Source organism: Lissotriton vulgaris, chromosome 4_1 (assembly GCF_964263255.1).
Source record: "Lissotriton vulgaris chromosome 4_1, aLisVul1.2, whole genome shotgun sequence".
NCBI lineage: Eukaryota > Metazoa > Chordata > Amphibia > Caudata > Salamandridae > Lissotriton > Lissotriton vulgaris.
This window is the reverse complement of record NC_141691.1, coordinates 1,688,570,659-1,688,594,450: the sequence shown is the minus strand read 5'-3', so window position 1 is coordinate 1,688,594,450 and position 23,792 is coordinate 1,688,570,659. Positions and strand designations below refer to the sequence as shown.

Below are 23,792 nucleotides of genomic sequence, written 5' to 3'. Positions count from 1 at the left end.
TTTAAGAGCGCCCGCACCGAGGCTTGCTTCCAGGCAGTGGGCACTGTACAAGTGGACAGAGATGAATTTAGCAGTTCCAGAACTACAGGGAGGATGACATCACCTGCCTGCATCAGGATTTCTGGGGGGGCTGGGTCTCGAGGGGATCCCGACTTGACCTGGCGGGCCACTTTCTCTAAGGTGACAAGATCCAGGAGAGGGAAGTGATCCAGAGTCAACTCAGTAGTAGGCAGGTCTAAACAGGGAGAATTTTCCGAGTTGGATGGGTCGGGCGCCTCATGATTCAGAGCCATGGCTGGGAAGGTGGAGTATATGTTCAGCACTTTGTCATGAAAAAAATCCGCCAATTCATTGCATTGCTCCTTGGTCTTGGGTAAGGGGGGAGCAGTGGGGGCACTCGTGCATTGCTTTACTATGTTAAAAATTTCTTTAGGTTTTGATCTGGCTTCCAAAATTTTGCCGGAATAATAAGTTGCCTGGGCTGCCTTGATCCCTTCTTTGTAACTTTTGATCGTCTCTCTATAAGCTGCCTTCTTTTCTGGAAGAAAGTCTACGGGCCAGGCTCTCTCATGTTGCCTACATCGACGTTTTAGCTCTCTCAGCGAGTCAGAAAACCAGGGAGCTGATGTCTGCACTCGCTTAGAGGATGTTTTGCAAAGAGGCAAGAGAGAGTCTAAAGAATTGGTAATCCAGCTAACATAGTTTCCATATGCCAGATTAGGGTCTGAGCAGGATGGCGGACGAGTAGCGTCTAACTCATCCCTCCAGAGGTCGCCGGGGAGTTTTCTCCAGTTTCTTCTCAGCGAGATTTGGGGGGATAAATGGGGGGCTTTATAGGTGGACCAGGTAAACGGCACCAGGTAGTGGTCAGACCATAGGAGGGGGATAGGTTGGGCAGTTATTAAATCCATACTGTTGCTAAAAATAGGATCGGGAAGGTTCCCTTTTTCGTGGGTTGGGGATGTAACCAGCTGGGTCAGTTGAAGGGCTTCGAGGTCATCAACTAACTCTTTCGCAGAGCAGTCGGACGGCGAGTTAAAGTGTAGATTGAGATCTCCCAATACTGTGTAGCTAGCCGCCGATAGGGATCTTTTTGCTATGATCTCTGGTAGTGCTCGAAGGAATGGTTTTGCGGATTCAGGGGGGCGATAGATCAGTGTACCAGAGAAGGAGTGGTTGGCGTTAAACTCTATACAGAATTCCAGACTCTAACAGCCAGGGATGGTCGATGTTATAGTGCGGCAGTGATACTGGTCCTTTATGATGATGGCCAACCCACCCCCTCTCCCTTCTGGTCTGTCGAGCCTACAGATGTGATAGCTAGCTGGTAAGGCTGTAACAATATCGGCCTCCGATTGGGCCGTAAGCCATGTCTCTGTTAAAAAGAGTGCATCTGGCTTGTGCTCCTCAAGTAGCATGGCAATTTGTGTACAGTGCTTGGGCAGTGATCGGCAATTCAGTGCATACATACAGTATTTAGGAACAATAACCGTGGGGTTATTCCGGAAGGGATGTTTACAGTCTGGACAGCTGAGGGGAAGTTCTGTGGGAACATATATATGCATACACTGAGCAGCGACCTTTCTTCCTATACTATGTAGGGCTGCCGAGCTGTATGGCCTGCCCTGGGAGGTCGGTGAATCAGGGATTGTGGCCCCTGGTCCCGTCAGGTCGCGGACGGGCGCAGACGGGCTTGCCTTTGGCGCGCCTTCGGCGCACCGCCGGCGCGCCCGCTGCGCCCGTCCGCTGCGCCTCCGGAAGCAGCACATTCTCAAATATCCGAAAGGAAGGGCGTGGCCTGACTCGGTGGGCGGAGCCCGGGAGGTCGCGGCGGTTGCCTGCTGGCTGCTTCAGCGCCTCACTCGGCGGAGCAGTGAGACAGAGCAATCAGGAGAGCAACGTGCAAATTAGCTTTTTTAAAAACACAAGTAAGCACAGTACAGTTTTAAAAACAGCTTTTCAGGAGTTTCCCTCGCTCTCGGCTTTCCGCCTCAAGAGCTCGAATCTAAACAGCGCTGTCACCAGAGCGCGCCTTGAAATAGACAGGGGGGCGTGGCCTAACTCGGTGGGCGGAGCCCGGGAGGTCGCGGCGGTTGCCTGCTGGCTGCTTCAGCGCCTCACTCGGCTGAGCAGTGAGACAGAGCAATCAGGAGAGCAACGTGCAAATTAGCTTTTTTAAAAACACAAGTAAGCACAGTACAGTTTTAAAAACAGCTTTTCAGGAGTTTCCCTCGCTCTCGGCTTTCCGCCTCAAGAGCTCGAATCTAAACAGCGCTGTCACCAGAGCGCGCCTTGAAATAGACAGGGGGGCGTGGCCTAACTCGGTGGGCGGAGCCCGGGAGGTCGCGGCGGTTGCCTGCTGGCTGCTTCAGCGCCTCACTCGGCTGAGCAGTGAGACAGAGCAATCAGGAGAGCAACGTGCAAATTAGCTTTTTTAAAAACACAAGTAAGCACAGTACAGTTTTAAAAACAGCTTTTCAGGAGTTTCCCTCGCTCTCGGCTTTCCGCCTCAAGAGCTCGAATCTAAACAGCGCTGTCACCAGAGCGCGCCTTGAAATAGACAGGGGGGCGTGGCCTAACTCGGTGGGCGGAGCCCGGGAGGTCGCGGCGGTTGCCTGCTGGCTGCTTCAGCGCCTCACTCGGCTGAGCAGTGAGACAGAGCAATCAGGAGAGCAACGTGCAAATTAGCTTTTTTAAAAACACAAGTAAGCACAGTACAGTTTTAAAAACAGCTTTTCAGGAGTTTCCCTCGCTCTCGGCTTTCCGCCTCAAGAGCTCGAATCTAAACAGCGCTGTCACCAGAGCGCGCCTTGAAATAGACAGGGGGGCGTGGCCTAACTCGGTGGGCGGAGCCCGGGAGGTCGCGGCGGTTGCCTGCTGGCTGCTTCAGCGCCTCACTCGGCTGAGCAGTGAGACAGAGCAATCAGGAGAGCAACGTGCAAATTAGCTTTTTTTAAAAACACAAGTAAGCACAGTACAGTTTTAAAAACAGCTTTTCAGGAGTTTCCCTCGCTCTCGGCTTTCCGCCTCAAGAGCTCGAATCTAAACAGCGCTGTCACCAGAGCGCGCCTTGAAATAGACAGGGGGCGTGGCCTAACTCGGTGGGCGGAGCCCGGGAGGTCGTGGCGGTTGCCTGCTGGCTGCTTCAGCGCCTCACTCGGCTGAGCAGTGAGACAGAGCAATCAGGAGAGCAACGTGCAAATTAGCTTTTTTAAAAACACAAGTAAGCACAGTACAGTTTTAAAAACAGCTTTTCAGGAGTTTCCCTCGCTCTCGGCTTTCCGCCTCAAGAGCTCGAATCTAAACAGTGCTGTCACCAGAGCGCGCCTTGAAATAGACAGGGGGGCGTGGCCTAACTCGGTGGGCGGAGCCCGGGAGGTCGCGGCGGTTGCCTGCTGGCTGCTTCAGCGCCTCACTCGGCTGAGCAGTGAGACAGAGCAATCAGGAGAGCAACGTGCAAATTAGCTTTTTTAAAAACACAAGTAAGCACAGTACAGTTTTAAAAACAGCTTTTCAGGAGTTTCCCTCGCTCTCGGCTTTCCGCCTCAAGAGCTCGAATCTAATGTAGTTTCTGCATGTTGCCTGTGTAAAGAAAAAACATGGCTTTGAAAATTGCCTGAAATAGTTTCTTTGTTATTTGATTTTCTACTCTTTATTTAATCTGAAACTGGTGGATAGCTCCAGGAGGTCTACCATTTTTTTTCTCCAAGCAATCAGTATTGAATGTAGCTTACCTTTTGCTATCTACTCGGGTTCTATTGACTGCTCCCCTCTTTCACTGATTTGGCTTCTAAGTTGATACAATTATACATTACCTATTAATGCTGCCTTGCTGCAATTGGATCAAAATTCGCCTTTTTTACTAGCAATTGTTTTTAACATGCTTGATTACTGCACATCGATCTACACTGGCCTGCCAACACATAAGCTATTCAAGCTCCAAAACATGAAAACCCATGTGACTAGGCTCATGTTTGGTCTGAGATGATGGGACAACATCTGCTATCCTTTAAAGACAATCTTTGGCTACCAGTTAAGCTAAAAAGGCAATTAAGGCTTTATTCCTAACCCACAATTCATAAATGGTCAAACACCACTATACCTTCTTAAAGCCTTAGCACCATTAGTCTGATTAGATTGGCACATAATATAAACTTGTTGAGTCATGATTTTCAAGTATTTTCAGAGCTCTTCACTTTCAATGCCCTCCTTAGACATTTGAAGATTTTTCTCATTGTATGAGTGACTGCAGATCTGCTTCTTCAGATTAGCCTTTGGCTATGGGCAATTTCACCACCCTTATTCTCCCATCTTCTTGGTACACCGGTTTAGCAAACCCTCTCAACCTCATGCAATACTCTCCAGGAAGAGAAGAGCATTAGTTTTGTCCATATCACATTTGAATCTGATGGCCTTTTCATTAATACGTTGGCTCTCCTTTAAGGCTTTACCACCTTTATGCCTGGTTCTGGATAGTCTTGTGGATGCTTTGTCTCTGCCTGATAATATCAGAAAGGTCCAACTTCCATACTCCAGGTCAGTCCTGTGCTGTGACAGCTACCCTTAATTGCTTTCCAAGAAACCTATTTACATTAGACACCATTTGCAAACCAGCAGAATTAACCATGCAATCTTCTATCCCGCACAGAGAGTTCTGAGTTCGTTTTCTGCAGCGTTTCCACTAAACAACAAGCATTTGCAATGGCAACAGGTCTGGCTTATTTTTGGGGGAAATGTATGGCAATAGTTGAATGACTTTGTGTGTGTAGCCCCAGCTGTCCTAGAAAGATAGTACCAAAATGAAGGAACATCTTGGCCTACAATAGTATGGAAGCCATATTTAGAGTCTCGTTGTTGGTCAACAGCATTGGAAGAGTTAAGCTCTTCCTTCAGAGAAGAGTATCATAAGAATAAGTCATAAGATGACATTTCAATTGTAGGTAATGAACTTACAAGGTATACACAGCAAAATATTGAATTGCAGCTACTGTGTGTGAACACATCTTTACTTTGTGAACACAAAACTGTTATCATGACAGCAAAATAAAAGAAATTAATGTGCAAAGGTGATTAGTAAATATCACTGGGTCTTTATGACCCAGGTAGGCATCCAGAGAGCATAGACATCCTAAACAAAAAAACATAAAACAGAGATTCAAATGCCATTGTGTCAGCAAAGTAAATTAATCAAAGAACAAGCACTGGCTTGCAATTTTTGAAAGCAAATGGGAGCTATTTGATTGAAAGGGTCTGGCCCAAAGCCCCAACTCTGTACTTTTTCTTAATTAACTTTTATGAAGAATTTGTGCAATGGGATCTACCACCACTAAAGCCAGAGCTAAAAAAGAAACTAGACATAAATAAATAAATATATTTTAGTTATGTATCCATAGATTCAGAAATGTTACCTCACAGTTGTGTGATAGATGAGAAATAATTATTAAAATTCATCATTCAAGGATAGCGGTGGCGAGGGACAGGGATGGGAAAGCTTCCCGGTGATTCCAAAAAGAAAATATATGAACAATATATGTAAATTTGTACTACACCACAGGAAACTGCCCTCATGGTTTTGATGCCATGACTGTCACAGGATGGGCGACTACTTCCGGTACATTGCGGTTTTATTACTTGAACCCTAATTGGTCTTCTGTTTATATTGTATTGCTCACTAGCTCAGGACCTAGCTTCAACACAGAAGGCCAGAAGTACAAAATGGGAGACTGAAAATAGTGGCAGCAAATGGCCCACTAAATGTTTAAGACCAGTCTGTAATTTTGCAATGCAACGTATGTACTAATAAGTTATATTGCAAAATTCCCATTCACAGGGGGTCACAGAACATTAATTAGGATGGCCATTATTTGTGAGCCCCTTTCGATGGGGTACAAACACAAAGATAGCGGCCTGGCCTTTGCCTTCCAAAATGGAAAACTATTTTTTAAAGTTGCCCATGTCCCTTAACAAAATAGGCACTGCATTAAATTAAATTCTCTTTATGAATACATTCAGGGAGATTAGACAGTGACTGCCTACATCCCTGACATGACTTCTGAAGGGCTGTGGACAGCTTCACCTGTGCAAATCAATTATCACTACTTTTGATGTGTTGGTAGCTTTTAGTGGTTTGCAAATGCATCTGGGGTATCAATTCACTGATATATTTTATGCTTGATCATTCAAACCCTTTTGTGATTTGGAGAAGCTTTCTCTAATAATAGCACATGTTCAATACTTAAACAGACACCATTTTGCGGATGCAAGCCCTGTGATTTAGTCAGTTGTACATCTGTCCCAGAAGGTACTAAATATATAACCTGAACAATTATCCATTTGAGTGTCAATTTCAAAAAAGATGAATATGTGTACCAGTATGTTCTTCATTGAGCTGCTTTATTTCTTAGATTTGCTCATTTGAGAATGTTTAAATATTTTGAATAATAGGTTAAGTGTAACAATGCACCTTTTGATGACTAAGGACGTTTTAAATTGCATAGTCTTGTTCAGCAAACCTATCAAAATATGTTATTGTTTCCTTTTTGAATTAAAAATATTACAACAATTAATCTTTACTTCCTAACAATGAAATCTTTTACATCACCACACCAAAAACAAAACAGTGTTTGTTGCATTCATTAAATTATCATTCAGTAAATGAAACCAACAAAATATTGCAATTAACCCTACTATCAATCAAGTTGCATAATTTCTTTTTTTTTTAAATCTGATTGTTTTGCATTCCATTTTGTTAGCGCTGTTACCACTTGATAAAACTATAGATTGATTTAATTACAGCCCCCTACCAGTAGTTAAAATACACCTTTGAATATAGTCTTAGATTTACAATGGTTCTGCACTGATGCCATAGGGTGCAAAGTGGCAGACTCCATCTCTTATCCAGGGCAAAAGGTGTTTTCTGCTTGAAAGGTGCACTTTTTCAGGCAAAAAAACACTTCATCTTGCTTTGCTTCAATGACGGATTACAGGGGTAATTCAGCACAAATGCCCATAGGTTTGGCACAATGCCTAATCCACTAGGGTAGCCAGATCAGTTCAAATAACTTTATTTGATTCATATGAATCATAAAAGTGTTCCATACACACATAAAACAATTTGATAAATCTTAAAAACTCATATACAACAATTGGGGTGTATACATATATTAATTCACAATTTAAGATGTTTTAAAACAAGTTTTGATAATATACAGCATTTCATCAATGTAATTTCCTATCACAGTTCATACCATTTAATAAGTAACAACGTGGTTCGAATGTAGTTAAGCACAGCGCTACAGATTGTAGCAGTGGACAAAGATTGTAAGTAATTGAAACCCTCTTGATACAAACAAGGGTAAATTTCCTTCAAGAGGGGCTTAATAAAGCGTGCCCTAATGTCAGTGTGCAAAACAACATAAAGTGCATTGTGCTTTGGTGGGCTAAATTATTACAAGGACAGGAAGTCAGTCTCTCACACCAACTTGCCTGTTTAGGAAAAGCCACAACAAAGTGCAATGTGCAAAGACGAAACCTAGTCATAAGGAAACGTGATTGTGTATGGATAGTAAAAGACAAGTGAAATTGTGGACGGCACATTGGCCCACAAGTAAATATATCAGTGTGATGGTTAGACGTTCTTATTTCATTGTAATATGCATTTTTTATGATTTGTTTCATATTAGATTGTATACCAACGGGATTGTCATAGTAGTGTCCCAAACCAATCTTATTAAAAGTGTTCTTGACGTAACAAAGCCAGAGGATAGACAGGGCCTTTTACAAATTCATACAATTTCTAATAATCACCCTGGAAAATGATAATTCCTCCGAGGTCCACACCTTTCCCCAAAGGATCAGTGGGGAAATGTTTAGTCCAAACCCACTTCAGAGTGACACAATTTTGTGGGAGAACAGATGGGAATCATCAATATTCTTTTCAAGAATTTATTTTCTAAAATTTGTATCTGTCTAGGGTAGCCATACCAGGCATTGCATCGAAACCTAATGCATGTGTACTTCAGTATACAGCACACTTCCAGTGGGTTGGAACCATCTGCTTATGTCTATACATTGGAATTTGCTGCGGAATGGTATGCTTCCAGTACAAATCCTATTCAGACACGGCAAACCCACCCATGCTCCATGGTGCAAATCTAAGCCTTCTTGTGCACTAGAGCAAGGGAAAACACCATCCTGATGTCCTTCTAACACAACCACCAGGCTACCAGTGGGAGACTAGTAATTTGTAGACAGGATGCTGTGCTGTCCTTCCACTTTCATAGAGTTTATTCTGCACTGTGTGAAGTCTGAGGAAATTTGGGCCCTTATGGGGCCACCTCATATCGATATTATTTTCTTTACTTTCAGCCATGTTGCACAGCAGCTTGTGCTGCTGTGCAACATTTCTAAAAACATTGACAAAACGAATAGATCTTGCATGGGCGAAACCTATTGGCCTTCACAATGCTTGTTTAAACTAGAATGTTCTCTCTGTGTCATTTGCTACAATCTTACTAACTCAGTCATCGTCCTTTTTTTAGCTTTGTTTTGGTCTCAGCTACAGACCCTTTTAGCTTTTGCTGTCTGTAAGCAGATCTATTATTTCCAATTCATAACATGCACTTTAGGTGAGCTTTGAGTCAGCGCCTCCTCATATTTAGATGGCTTTATTTGTCCATCCCAGTTGTCTCCTATGAGTTCGATGGCTTCCACTGCTGATTTTACCTGCATTCAGGGCGATACTTTTTCCCTTTTCATTAAGCACTTCATAGGAGCATGTCTGTTATTGCTGTCTCCCCTGTGCGATGCTTCCCCTTAACTTCCCCACCCACATGATCTCCATGTTCCTTCCACCACAGTATGTTTGTTACTTCCTCCCCCTACTCGCTTTAATTACTATTTCCTCCCACTACTCCAATGTTGCTCCACTACTCCCCACATGGCGCTCCCTTGTCCTAATTTTGATTTCTTTAGATGTTTTGCCACCTGTATCACTGTCAGCAGAGGCCCATCTTAAAATGGTCAAAACAAATTTCAAGATGGCTCCCCTGCAAATGTATATGCACCTACAAGCACAGAAGGCACGATGGAACGGGTATCTAATATTGTAATGAATCCCATTAAAAGGTTCACGCTGGCCATATTTGAACTCCGTTTGTTAAAATATTACAAATATGTCTTCCTTTGATGTGCATTCACATTTACGGTACTTATCTAGCCCCAAAACAATTGTCAAATCTCAAACGTTTCACCACCAAGACATACAAACTTGCAGAAGCTTCTTTAAGTTTGAAGTTTATCAGAGACCCTGCACACATTACCCTACGCTCTTACCACTAGGCTGAGCGTGTAGTACCTCTTTTCTGGCATTCGCAGGCAACCTAGGAAATCGGTGCCTTTGCTGTCGTTTATACATCCGTATTTGTTCTGTCTGGGTGGCATTCTGTCATTGGCACTTCTCGCGTGGATGTGAAATGCTGTTTAGGGGGAGGGGGCATTGCATTTCCCAAGAAACATAAAGTACAGATGTGTGGCTTTGTGTGCCATGACCAAAGGGCCATTAACGAGCTGCCAAACATTTAAGAAACACCTGGATGCGTGTGTTTTATGACGTGCCCATGCTAATTATAGTTTAATTATTTAGGAACTAGATCTGACAAACCAGACTTCAAAGAGAGCCTGAATCATTCTGGGTCCAGCCAAGCACATGTACATCCTGCTGATATGAGGCCAAGATGTTTTCCATTGCAGAATTGGCACTGGCTCTGCCTGGGTTAATGAGATGGGTACTGTATTTAATGCGATAGCAGAAAGGCACCTTGTATTTTCTCCTATTGAAAAGCCATCGTGCTGAGGCCCTGCTGCCTGTACAAAGATAGCAATTTGTTGGTGAGCGTCTTTAACTTTGCTTTGTTTTGATCGTGTTGCCCTTTAATCAAGTGAGTTACACTTACCAAATAAATTCAGTTGTATTTCGGCAATACGTTACAGCAATTGAATCCAAAATATACGCTGGCAATTGACTTTTCTCATTTTTTATTGTGGCCAATGTTGTAAAAGACTACAATTTATGGAATCTTTTTGCCAGCATTAGTCATTATCTTACTTAGTAAATTGCTCCGTTTTAAAGATATATATATCTGTTCTTTTGAGAAAGCCCTAGCCACAAAGCAATGTTAAAAGGCTGCTGGCGTTGTTAATGCTTTCTGCTGTATTAAATTGTAAAAAAAAATCAAAAAATCTTTAGGAAGCATTTTCACCCTATATCAAAAGACCACCATCACTTACTGCATCTCCATCTCCTGCCCTGCCAGCCTGTCCAGCCTTTTAATGTGAAACAGATTAGCCCCACTGAGAGGTACTGTAGAGTTATCATACCTCTGCCAGGAGAAGGATGTCCAGGATAGCTGAATCTGGGACAGATATCCAGTATTATTCTGAAATTTTTGCTTTGATCTATGTTGGACATTACTTCATAAGAAGAACAGCTGGCATCGGGGACTTCATTTGGATGTGCCTCGTAACAGAGAATGAAAGATGAAAGCAGGTGGAGTCGCCATCTGAAATGTAGTTTGAAAATGAGGAATATCCATTAAATAGGTATCAGAATTGAAGATTACTCTGGTAACTCCAGATTTCTTAGGGGATCTTCAGATTCCCACTGCTAATCCTTTGGTATATAACCCTTATGAACTACATGATACCTCCAGGGTCTGTAACTGCATGTGTTGTGGGCACAATGACGGGCCTTATTGGCTACATTACCTGGGCAATCAAAATACTCTACTGAGTGTTTTTTCACCATCAATTTTAGAGGCTAAACCTGTCCCACCTTGGGATCGAATTTTTTTTCAAATAAATGTTCTGGGATGTTGCACGTACAAGGAAAAAGGTTTGGTGCCATTTGTAGGATAAAATTATACATGTAATAAGGAAATGGTAATCCTAAACACAACATGAATTTTAGAATAGTAACTGATATAATTTTTTCTTTTAATTTCAGCATAAAGAACGTCACTCCCAAAGTTGGTGATGCGGAAACCCGTAAAGCCATTCGCCGTGCCTTCGATGTGTGGCAGAATGTAACACCTTTGACTTTTGAAGAAGTACCGTTCAGTGAAGTAGAACATGGGAAACGGGACGTGGACATAACAATAATTTTTGCATCAGGCTTTCATGGAGACAGTTCTCCCTTCGATGGGGAGGGCGGATTTTTGGCACATGCTTATTTTCCTGGGCCTGGAATAGGAGGCGACACACATTTTGACTCAGATGAGCCTTGGACGTTAGGAAACCCTAACCATGATGGTAAGATTTCTATATATGCAGTACAGACTTACACATTTAAACTTTTGTATTTGTTTTCAAAATATGTGGGATGCTTGTAGTACTGCATTATGGTAGTTAACTGTAATTATGAGTCTGTTCATTCTTTTGTAAATATATTTTTTTCATCCTCACCATACACAAGTGGCTAATCTGGCTTTTAAGGGATGTATGACAGAACCACATATTCCATTGTATTGCATGTCTTTACAACGCGGCCGCCACTAGGCCTGGTCATGAAATTCTGCTCTACTCGCAGAGTTTTTGGACTTTTTCCCACTATGCGCTCTGCGTAGCGCACAGAGTTCAGAGAACTAGTTCTTTCATCACTCACACTCACCAACGTTAAACACAGATGGTTGCCATCGCTCACATTGAGAAACCTCCTGTTCACATTAAGAAATCTGCAGGTTGAGTAGAACATCTACTTGAGTGGCAGAAAGAAGTAACACCCTCTTGCGCTGCACATGATGCCTTTCGCACTGATTATCCAATGTTGGACAAAAAGCGTGAATGGCACAACCTAACGAACTCCGACGCTTGCTGAACTCCATGTAGCGAGGAAAAGTTTTTTGGTCCCTTCATGTAGTTCCGCTACATGGAACTCTGTGAACTCCACCTAGGACTAGCCATTACAATGTGCAAAACCTTTACCACACATTTTTTTACAACTCATATGTCTTTATTACGCATGCCTTTACAACTAATTTCATTGTGAAAGCATGATTGGTAAAGGCATATGTGTGGTAAATGCTTTACTAGTAAATTAAAAAGTATTTAACAGGTAAGTGTAAACCCTTTCTGTCTATATTTAAAGGGTTTATATTTCCCTTTAAAATGCTTACATTTTCGTGGTAAGGGCATGCATGGTAAAGGCATATACTTGCTAAAAAAATTACAGGAAGGTACGAACACATTTTTGTGTGTGTGTATATATACACACACAAAAACCATACCCACCCTAAACTCTAAAATTCCCCTTGCCACCCAAAAACCTGTACCCACCCTAAATCTAAACATTATCTTGCCACCCAAAAACCCATATCCACCATAAACCCTAAAATTACCTTTATCACCCATAATCCCTTACCCACCCTAAACCCCAAAATTACCCTTTCACCCAAAAACCCTTACCCACCCTAAACACTAAAATTACACTTCCCACCCCAAGATCCATATCCACCCTAAGCCCTAAAAATGACCACCCTAACCATTTAAAAAAAAAATGTTCCCTTATAAATATATGTATGAATCTATATATATATATATCACCTACTGGCAGTCGCCAGTAGGTAGTTATAGTTAGGACCTATTCTGCATAGGAAATATGCTACATTCTATTTCAAATAACTTTGGCTTCTATTTTTTTTTTTTAACCTGTGAGGGGGGCTTCAAATCCCCCCTCATGCCCCGGGGACTGCCACCTCTCCGGGGCACTAAATAAATAAAAGGGGACTTAATCTCCCAACTTAAAACGACCACAGGGCTTGTTTACACAGTGGGGAAGGGAGAGGGTGGGGCCTGAGGTCATGTATGCAAACATGCCCTGTTGCTTGTTTTAATTTGGGGAAATAATTCCCCTTCAATTCTGTGGGCCCCTGGAGGCCAACCAGCCCACAAGGTGCTTCCAGTAACCGCCACTGCGTTGAATTGCAGAGAGGGAGTCCAGGCCATGCCCCTTTTTACACCTCTGTGCGACATTGCTCTGAGGCACTTACTGGAGGTATCTAGTGGGCTAGTTGGACCCCAAGGAGCCTCAGGATTCAAGGGGACTTAATCCCCCAACTTAAAAAATGCCACAGGGCGTGTTTGCACACATGTCACCTCAGGCCCTCCGCTTCTTCACCAGTGTGCAAATGCACCCCGTGGCGTATTTTAAGAGTTAGTTTTAATCCCTCTGCCCTATTATATACTAGGGGCTTACAGAGGAGTTCATGCTAATCACAGGGGTACCCCAACGCATAGTGTTGCCTAATGTATGTAGGTGTTTTAACTGTAATCTAAGTGTCTTTAAGCATTGCACTGACTCTAGGACTGCTTAGTCAGAGTCAGTTATCAGCAGTATCCATCTGAAAAAATTGAGGGTAGAGGATGATTTTGCAACAAGGCCTCTTTCTGCTCCTCTGTTTGTTCTTTCTGCTCGTCTTCCTTCTTCCTGGACTTCTATTGTTTCTTTATGCATTTCTTTTCTGTGGGTTTTTTCTTCTTTTTTCACATGTCGTACCCCTGTAGGCATTGGTAGAAACTACCTTTTAAAAAACATTAGAAAGTCACTTAAAAAACCATAGGTCTCAGGCATGTTATAGTTACAAATTAGCATTGAAAAAACCTTTGAAATTCACTGAAAAAACCATTGGTTTCAAGCACGTTATAGTTAGGAATTAGCATTTAAAAAACCTTAGAAATTCACTAAAAAAACCATAGGTTTCAGCGGCGTTATAGTTAGCTGGACATTTCACTCATACAAAACCATTGAAATTCCCCCATTATAGTTAGTTCAGCTAACTATAACTTGCGCGCCCGCAATGCACTGCTGATGATGTCACATATTACATCACTCATGACATGGTCAGTGACATCACTCATGACATCACTGATGACATATCAAATGACATCACTGATGATAGTGTGTGGTAATGTCACTTGCGTTGTAACAGCCGCGTTGTAAAGGTAATGTGTGGTAACAGCTACGTTGTAATGGCTGTTTCCCACTTTGAAGCAATACTAAACTCACACCCATTTTCTATTATATTGCATGCAGGAAAGTGTGAGACTGTTTGACTGAAGGAATAACATGATCATCAATGCACCTAAAGAGCACCATATGCCCCAAGCTGGTGCTAGTCTCTCTAACCTATAAGTGGAAACTGGGAAGGGGCGCATTCCTGATAAAACCCTGAGGTCTATAATTCTCTAAATTACATAATTATTATGTTAAAACATATTTATGTGCCCACTATCACTTTGGCTTCTTGTCACTAGAGAGACAATATCAACAGAACCTAAAACAGACTGCCTGCAATACATGTCTTATCAACTGGGCATTACAGTTCTTCATTATATCATAGCTCACCTTTCCATACTACTTGGGGTGTTTGGTTTATGCCCTTGAAGAGCTTTATGTTATCCAACGAAGCCAATTACATGAAACTGATGAGAATAAATAGGGTAAACAAGTCTACGATTGATGACCACCATTGAGAGTCAGCTTTCCTTTACTGTTTTCCTTTAATGTGATAGTATCAATATTGTCTACCATTATTATAGGTGTCTGATTGACTCATTGACTCATTAACATGCAGGGAAAGCATTAATCGTTACCCACAACATCCGATGGCATAAAGATGTCTGGTCTATTGAATATAACGGGTAAAGCATTCTTTATGCTTCATGAACGGTAAATGAAAGTGATATTTTTGACATAGTTTTGACATTCCAGAGTATTATCATCATTGCTGCACTGAATCACTTTTTTAAAGTTTGTTGATGGCTAAATCTAGCTCATATATTTCTAATAGAGTTTTTTTGCAGGGAAATTGTTAAGCTCACTTATATAGCACATCAGTTATTTGCTTGTGCCTAGTGCCATTGTTCACACACAACAAACTTTCTCTAATGACATCTCCCCCAGATATCCACTGTTATGCCTTATAGCATTTAGAATTACACTTCAATTTAATTCCCAAAAACATTTTATTTGTTTTAGTTTATAAATACATAGTGATTTATATCTTACAAACCTAAAAGAGCACTCTAAAATCTTAAGAAGCAATCTTCAGTTAAATTGAGATCTGTGCTTTATCTATCCTGTACCATACCAATCGTTTGGTGAATACATTGCTGTTTTGCAGTCCCGTGGGATAGCTGTAACAACAATAACATTTAGGGACCAATTCGATTTCAGTCAGAAGGGCTCCAAACAATGTTCGGAGCCCTTCCGACCGCATCTGAATGTGCCGGACGGATTCCTTTCCGACCGAGCCATTCCGATAGGCGCTTGGTCGGAATGGAATCCGACTCTGATTTCCGGATGGCTTAACAAAATCCTGCAGTACTCCCCCAGTCACCTCTTTACGACCAAGGGAGTATGATGGCATTTTTCATTGCCTTTTCGTGCCAGTGTTTCCGGCACGAAAAGGCAGCCGGAAACTGTCTATGGTGCCCCTCTGTTGCTCCCTGCACCCGATGGCAGGCACCTTGGGGTGCCGGCCACAGGGTGCAGGGATGAACTGCACCCCTGCTTTACACAATACAGGCATGCATTCCCGCTCGGAATGCATGCTTCCATTGTGAAGCATACGAATGCGACCGAACATGGTTTGTTCGCATCATACTTGCAGGGCCGTAACCGACGGCAGCAGGTCGGTCGGTTACGACTCCTGACCAATGTCGGACGGACCTGAGTCTGTCCGACATCAGAATCGCCCCCTAAGTTGTAAATTTGGCCCTTGGTGAGGGAGAGCATTTTCTGGGACCCCCCACAAGGTCCAGGTGCTCAGATTACCATTACCCTGCAGCCTATACGTAAAAAAAAAATTAGGACCCAGAGACTGAGTCTCCGTGCCCTGAAATGGCAGCTGTAACATTCATCCTCTAGACTGCTGGCAGGAAAATAGGCCCTCTTGTCCAATCAGATTGCTCTAATATTCAAAGTTGTGTGTGACTCCTGCGAGAGTCCCACAAACCGAGCCATCCAGATGTAGATAAAATTGAAACCCTCATTTTTCAGAAAGTGCTGAATGGATGTACAGTAAATCACGCTCTCTGGTTAAGAGGAATTCGCTTTGATAGTATAACTGTCAAAGGTGCTTGCTCTAAGGAAATCAATTAGTACTAATCAAAATGTTTTTGAGATCTGGTCCAAGCTGTTTTCCATGTTGACACCATGCCCTTTTTTCTAGTCTACCCACACAGCAGGTTTTGGCACGTTTCCAAAACCAACTTCTTCTTCAAATTAAAAGGAGGATTGCATCCTGTTGGTTTTTCATAGAAAAGTTTGACTGCCCTATTTGCTTCTTTTCAAGGGTCATATTAAAATATGCATTGGCGTAATATATTTGAACAACTTCACCAGTTTCCATCTGCATTGCTGTTGTTTTTTAGATTTCCATGTCATATTTTATCCAAAATCAACCAAATTGTATATTTTGCTGTTTTTCTGAACAGGACATTTCATGCCATTGCTCCATTTTCACTTTGGCGGAGAGGCATATGTAAGTTTCAGCTTTAGTTATCTTCAATTTGTATCAACTAGTAGCTGTTTAAGAATAATAAAAAACAGACTGCTCATGTATACAAGGACTTGCATTCATCAACCTCCTTCTTGCTTCTAGGCTACAATAACAAAAAGCCGCAGAGCACAGGCAAGAACAACAACATAAAATCACCCACCTGAAGTCGTGATTCCATCAAAAATAGATCACCAATGGAGCCCTCAATTGACCACACCTGAACCATGTGCTGCAAAAGGCTCTTACCGAATGACATCAAACTTTCATCAGGAAGTAGGGTGTCCGTACTTAGGGGTCTATTAGGTTGGCGGGCGGACCTTTGTCCGCCAGCCACCCTAGCGGTGCTGGGACTGGCCCCCAGTGGTGTGGCGGTTCTGCACCGGCAATTAGGATGCCACCGCCACGGTGGCGGTAGCATCCCCCATCCACAACTTTGTGGCAGGCGGTGCTCATAGCACCGCCCGCCACAATGCTGTGGATGCACCTTGGTGTGATTATCAAAGGCCCTCTGTGCAGTGAGTAGTACAATTCCTAGGACAGGGAATAATAAATGAGGTAAATAACTCCTAGGCAATTTCTGATCGTATAAACACTAATGTGCGGAGGACTAAACAAAAAGGGAGTGACTTTATGTCTAAAAAAAATATTTATTTTGTTAATTCTTCAGAATAGATTCCATTTAAAATGTGTATAACACCACAGTACATAATATATAATGATCATAACAATCATTACATTTCATATAATCACAAATAAACAAATAAAAAAAATATATAAAAACGCAATTCAGGTAATAGTAAAAAAATCACAATATGAGAAGTAGTAATTATCGACGCGCGCTTCGGGGTACCAGATGCCTTCTTCAGGAAATTACCACAATTTACCTAAAAGAATCACAAAAAATATATTGACACTATTATTTCATATCATAACGTCATTATTCTCATACATATATTTTAAACAATCATTAATATTAACATTGCACAGTTTTATGTAACATGTACTTCATTAAAGGATTTAAATATATAAAAACATTAGACAAAAATTCGGAATTTTTGTAGCACCTCCTATATAAAAAAAAGGGGCTACTTTATACATAGAGAACATTGTGATATTTGAGTACTCAGTTTCACCAAAAACATGATAATATATGTAAAACATCAATCAAATAGCAATAAAATGGTAACTCTACTGATGTCTCTTTCTCCTATTAAGATATCTGAACTTACTTTGTTATTTCGTAGTGTTAGTAAAATTCGAAATCGCCAATTCTTTAAAGTGTGGGTACTCTGATTCTTTTTTTAAAAATTCTGTAATAAAATAAAAAAAAATTATATTGTAAGTATTACGTATACAATTATGTCTGAGGTTTATACTCCTAAAACTTATTTAAGGTAATGGACTTACTTGTATGTCCCCTTTGATGGCAGGGTCGTTCAACGATATTTGAACAAGAAATGAGGATCTGATATAGGAAGACCTCCCTCTTCGTACTGGAAAAAAGATTTAATATAGGTGTAATATTGTATTGCACCGCTTTTTTATATATGGATGCCTGACTACTTATTCTAAAGGTTTATCCATATAACAGAGATAACTACTATATTATATCAACCTATAGTTTATATAGACTTCTCAAGACGATATCAAAACATTCATGTATTTGAAATTACCTAAAAACAGTGTACACACCATCGAGAGATTATCGTTTGTTTACCTCCTAAAATAATTGTCAAAATAATCTATAAATTGATCTACAATTTTCTTCATAAAATGTGAGTCAATTATTGATACTGACACACTATTGTAAATCTGTAGTGGCTTGTCGTATAGGTATAAGATTCCTACATATGTGGTTACATAAAGAATTAAAATATGTATACCACACAAGAATGAACCTATCAAAAATAAATGAGGTTTCATAGTTACTATTCTAATATCATAGGTTCATAACACCAAACTATACACATAGAAAAAGATATACCGATCATAGACATGAAAACTAAGAAAAAACGGGGGGTGAAAAATAGATGGAGGGGTTTTTTAAAGACTAGCTTTTTGTATGCGGTTTGATGACAAACCTCTATAAATTGTACCTTCAAATGCTACTGTTGATGAATTAATCCGGAGCAATTCACTTTACACCTTTATGACGATATTCACGATGATCGCATATGCATAGTATTAAAATGTCCTATTGTTGCAGCAAACTATCTACATGAAAAAGATGAAAATAGAACAAAGGTAATGTTTCATAAAATGACGTCTTCATTATCTCGGAATATTGAGATTTTAAGAATGGCCTATTCTCATTTACCTTCAATGGTTTTCAGCATTCAATATACTTTTGTAGAAACTGACTACACATATTTGTAAATAATGTGTAGCTCCGATACTGAAGATATTAAGCTCCGGTGCAGACGATAAAACTGTAACGGCAGACTATATATATAAAGAGTCAGTATATAATACATTAAACAATACTCAAAATGATAGTATCCCTACCCTAAGACATCGCCGCATACCTGAGCTCATATATTGATGGCGTGTTGCTCCAGTGTTAACGATGGCCTCCGGCATCTGACATCACACGAAGAGGAGGTCTGTCCAACAGTATCCTCCTTTCCTGGCGCTTAAATATTGTGCGACACGTACGCGACCAATAAAAAACGTGATGTATCACGTGATGTGAGCACCATAATGTAGAAGGAGCGCAAAGAAATGCTGAAAACAATTTTACGCTCCAAAAATGTCATAATTAAAAAGTATTCAGTAAAATAAAAATTATATATTTGGACACCAGCAGTATAAATGAAAAGTGTTGTCCTGAATAAGACTGCCAACATCAAAATCGACATCAGTCACAATGCTCTATTCTGTAAGCATGATGCATAGATATCAACGAAAGACTAACCGATCATGCAAGAGCTATTATCATAAGTAAATGAAATAAATACCTCCAAAAAGGCAAAATACTAGTAAAATAATATTAGAATAGATTTTTCCTTGATTTATTCGAAATCTATATATATTATTTGTACGTTGTAAGGATACAGTTATCTATTGAGTGAGCCCGGGCCATGGATATCGACGAAAGACTCACCGATCATCTAGAAGCTATTCCCACGGACCGATGATAAGGATATTTCTAAGAAGGCAATGCATCTATATGTTGGTTATTAAAGAATATATATATGTTCAAATAGCTCTTCGATACTTAATACAGATCCTGTATATATTATTTTAAAGATGAAAGATTACGAATATCCAGATCAGACTAAAGAGAACTGCTGAATTCATTTATTACTGTTATGAAATTGTTGCCAACGATGTTATAACCAACATTTTTCTTAAAGTACAAGTATGTATGTATGCTACTAGAGTATTTCGGTCGCAAATTTCAAAATTGAAAACTATAGATTCTCACATTTCTGTTCTATTCTGTCTCTTTTCTCACCACTATGTATCCTATGAGAAACCCTAAAATTTGCATGCACAAGGTGGTACCGCTCATGTGCAACCCCCACCCACCTCAAACTCTGGGGGCCCACAACAGGCCCCCACATTCAGGGACCGTATGCCTTTCACTATGGAAAGGCATATCTCCGCCTGAATTGTAATATTGATGGCGGTGTCTTGCAGACACCACCACCATATTCAGTCCCTTTTCCGCCCGGTCGACTCGTCGACGGGCAGAAAACCGGCGGACGGTCCTTCCGTCTGCCAGAGTCTATCCCCCCATTGTAGTTTGGCGGGGGAAACAGGATGCGGACGGTAGATCATGGCGGGCAGATCGCCATCTGCCCGCTATTATAATAGACCCCTACATTTTTTCATTTTTGGTAAATAACTTCTTTTTTGGCTCGCTAGTTTTCCAAGAAGTGTTATTGTTAGCCTTTAGCAGCAGTATACTCCTATTTGCATTTGAAAGACTGTCTCTGCCCCCTCACTCACTGGGCTGTTTAATCTATGGTTGACTAGGTGAACAGTCAATATATTGAGTTTTAAATATCGACTGACACTAATATCGAGTCTAAAATATCGGGATACAAAAATGTTGACAGTCAGAATATCGTTGACAAGAATATCGAGTTGAAGGTAAGTAGTATTGTTTGCAAAAATATAGTTGATAAAAATATTGTTGTTTTATTTAGGGCCAGATTCTGATCTCGGTCGGAAACTTCTCTGACCGAGCCGGAACCGGAGTGTTTTCCGACCAAGCCGGACTCCTGCAGTCCGACCGAGCGAGTACGATGCGGCCGCAGGCTGCCGGACTCGGTTCGGTCGGGCTCCCAAAGAAGTCACTGGGAGCCGGTCGTATGACTCGTACATGATCTCCCATTGACTGAATGGGCACGTCTCGCACAAAGGCGCCCCCTTCAGTGGGTACGCATCGGTGCCATCCGCATGAGTCGTAAGGCTGCGGGTGGTAGGGGGTCTGACGCGGACCCCCAAGGGCAACGTCCCAGATGTTTTGCGAGTCGAAAACTTCACCTCGAACCGGCTGTCCGACGCAGGCATTGTACTGGCTCGGTCGGAAATCACATCCATTGCACGACATGGTTTACTTACGGATGTGATGTACGGATAGTTCGGACCCGGAATCGATTCGGTCGGTGAATTTCGCGTTGCTCGCATGTTACTTGCTTGCTCGTACAGCTGTAGGAGTCGGCGGAAAACACATGTAGGGCTCTTACTTTTTACAGCCGGATCGCGTTCGGTGCCCTTCCGAGCGAGATCGGAATCGGGCCCTTAGTGTTATGTATTTCAGTGTATATTTTAAATGTATGTGTTCTATGTTTTTGTGTTAGTTTTGCATTTATTTTTGAATATATGTGTTTAATTTTTTAGAAGTTACTAAAAAAAACGTTAGCATTTTAATTCTGTAGCAGGTTGTGGGTTTATAGGGTAATAGGGTGGGAATTAATTTAATTATAATCAATTTAATAATAATTTTTAGAAGTTATTATTTTTATAAAATTACATTTTGTCTTTTTGTTCTGTAGCGGGCTGTGGGTTTATAGGGTAATAAGGTGGAACGAAATTTAATTATAATTATTTAATAAATAATTATTATTAATAATATTTAGGTATTTCATATGTTCTCTTATTAATTAATATGTTAAGCAATTTATTATTAATTTCTTATTGATTGGTTGTTAATTATTCATTAATATTTGGTAAATATCCTTATTGTGTTATTTTTTTAGGAGCGGGTTGTGGGTTTATAGTCGAATAGGGTTGGAAGTAATTCTCTTTAATTCATACTTAGGTATTAAATATTTATTATTAATTGTGTTAATTAATGTATTATTAATTACTTAATAATTGGTTGTTGATTCTTAAAGAATATTTGGTAAATATCTTAATTGTGTTATTTTTTAGGAGCAGGTTGTGGGTTTATATTTGAATATGGTGTGAAGTAATTTAATTGTAACTAATTAAATACTGATTTTGTAGTTAATATTTAAGTATTTAACATTTTATATAGTTTATTATGGTGATACAATTGTTTATTAATTAGTTAATAATTGGTTGTTAATTATTAATAAATAATTGGTATATATGTGAATTGTTTAATTTTTTAGGAGTGCGTTTATAGAGGAGTAGGGTGGGACGTTGTTTATTAATACTTAATTAATTTATATGTTTAATAATGTATTCTTAATTGTGTATTAGTTGGTTATTAATATTTAATAATTTACTATTAGTTATGTTATTTGTGTTACTTATTTAAGAGCGGGTTGTGGGTTGATAGGGGAATTAGGTGGGAAGTAACTTGATTTTTATATATTTTTTAAAATATTTATAGAAAAATAATTTTCAGTTTTTTTTAGTGTGATTTGTGTTAATTACCTTATTATTGTTTTTAAATTGCTTGTTAATTATTAATTATTTAATTCATTGTTAATTGTTTATGTTAATTGTGTTATGATTTACAACATTGGTGGTGTCATTTATACAGGAATATGGTGGGAGATACATTATTTTTAATTAATTAGTTGTTTGTTAATTAATGTTTATTATTTTGCTGGAGTGGAGATAGTAAATTATTCCCCTCCGCTTTCCAACACTTTCCCTACTGCTGCACTCTCTTGAGTGGGAATAGTAAATTATTCCCCACCGCTATCCAACACTTTCCATACTATTGCACTCACTGGAGTGGGAATAGTAAATTATTCCCCTCCGCTATCCAATACTTTCCCTACTGTTGCACTCCCTGTGGGAACAGTAAATATATCCCCTTGCTATCCAACATTTTCACTACTGTTGCAGTTCATGTAGTGTCAAATGTAATTGTCAAAACATAAAAATATTTTAATATTTTATTTCTTATATATTTTATTTTTATTTTACTGTTGTATGTATATATATATGTATTTATAATTTGTTATAACATTTTATAATTTATTAAAATGATCATTTATTAGTTATATTAATTTAATACAAATTATATATATTTTCTATGTGTGTTTAATTTATTTTTATATTATATTTCTTATTCATAGTTTAAAAAAATTCGAATTAGATCTATTTAAAAAAATTATATATCTGTGCATTAGTTTTGCACCATTGTTCAAACATTTTTAAAAAACAGTCTTTTTAACAACAATATTTGTTCCCGATATTTTTGCATCAACATTATGAACAATATTTTTGTGTCAATATTTTTGTAGCTCGACATTTTTGCTGTCGATATTCTCAGTGATCCGATTGTCTACTATAAAAAGGCAGAAAGTCAAGAGTTACATTTTGCATTTCACAAGTCTGCTAAGGGGCACTAGGACATCTGATACCATCAGCCATTCCTGACTTTTCAGACAACAGCTTGTAGCATTGTGGGGATTGTAGTTGCTCAAAATTACCACATTCAAAGGGATGTGGACTAACCATTGCCTTGATGTAAGCCATTGATTAGTACCCATCTGTCTGATTGCTGGAGAAGACTCAATTATAGATTTACATATTATTGTTCATTGATTATGTAGTGGTAAAATTGTTTAGATAATTAACTGAAATATGTGCTGTAGTTTTGCAGGCAGGTCAAGCAATAGTGTAGAAGTATGTAAGCTTCATCCACGGCATCTAAGAAAGACTATAATATCTTCCACATACCTTTCTGAAAGTTAATTAACTTCTATTGTTCTTACATCCTTTGTGCCAATCACGGTATGGCAAAGTGGTGGCAATATTATGAAGCTGTTATACCCTGATATGAGATGCTTTAGTGAGGTT

General features: G+C 40.0%; 1 protein-coding gene across 2 annotated transcripts in view; it reads left to right on the top strand.

Annotated features, from left to right (window-relative positions):
* The window catches only part of MMP16 (matrix metallopeptidase 16), a 514,191-nt gene that overhangs the window by 272,790 nt on the left and 217,609 nt on the right, over positions 1-23,792 (top strand). For both annotated transcript variants that reach the window (XM_086965967.1, XM_086965966.1), the window contains exon 4: positions 11,003-11,307. In XM_086965967.1, the coding sequence (XP_086822093.1) occupies positions 11,003-11,307 (305 nt within the window). The remainder of the gene's footprint in view (positions 1-11,002; positions 11,308-23,792) is intronic.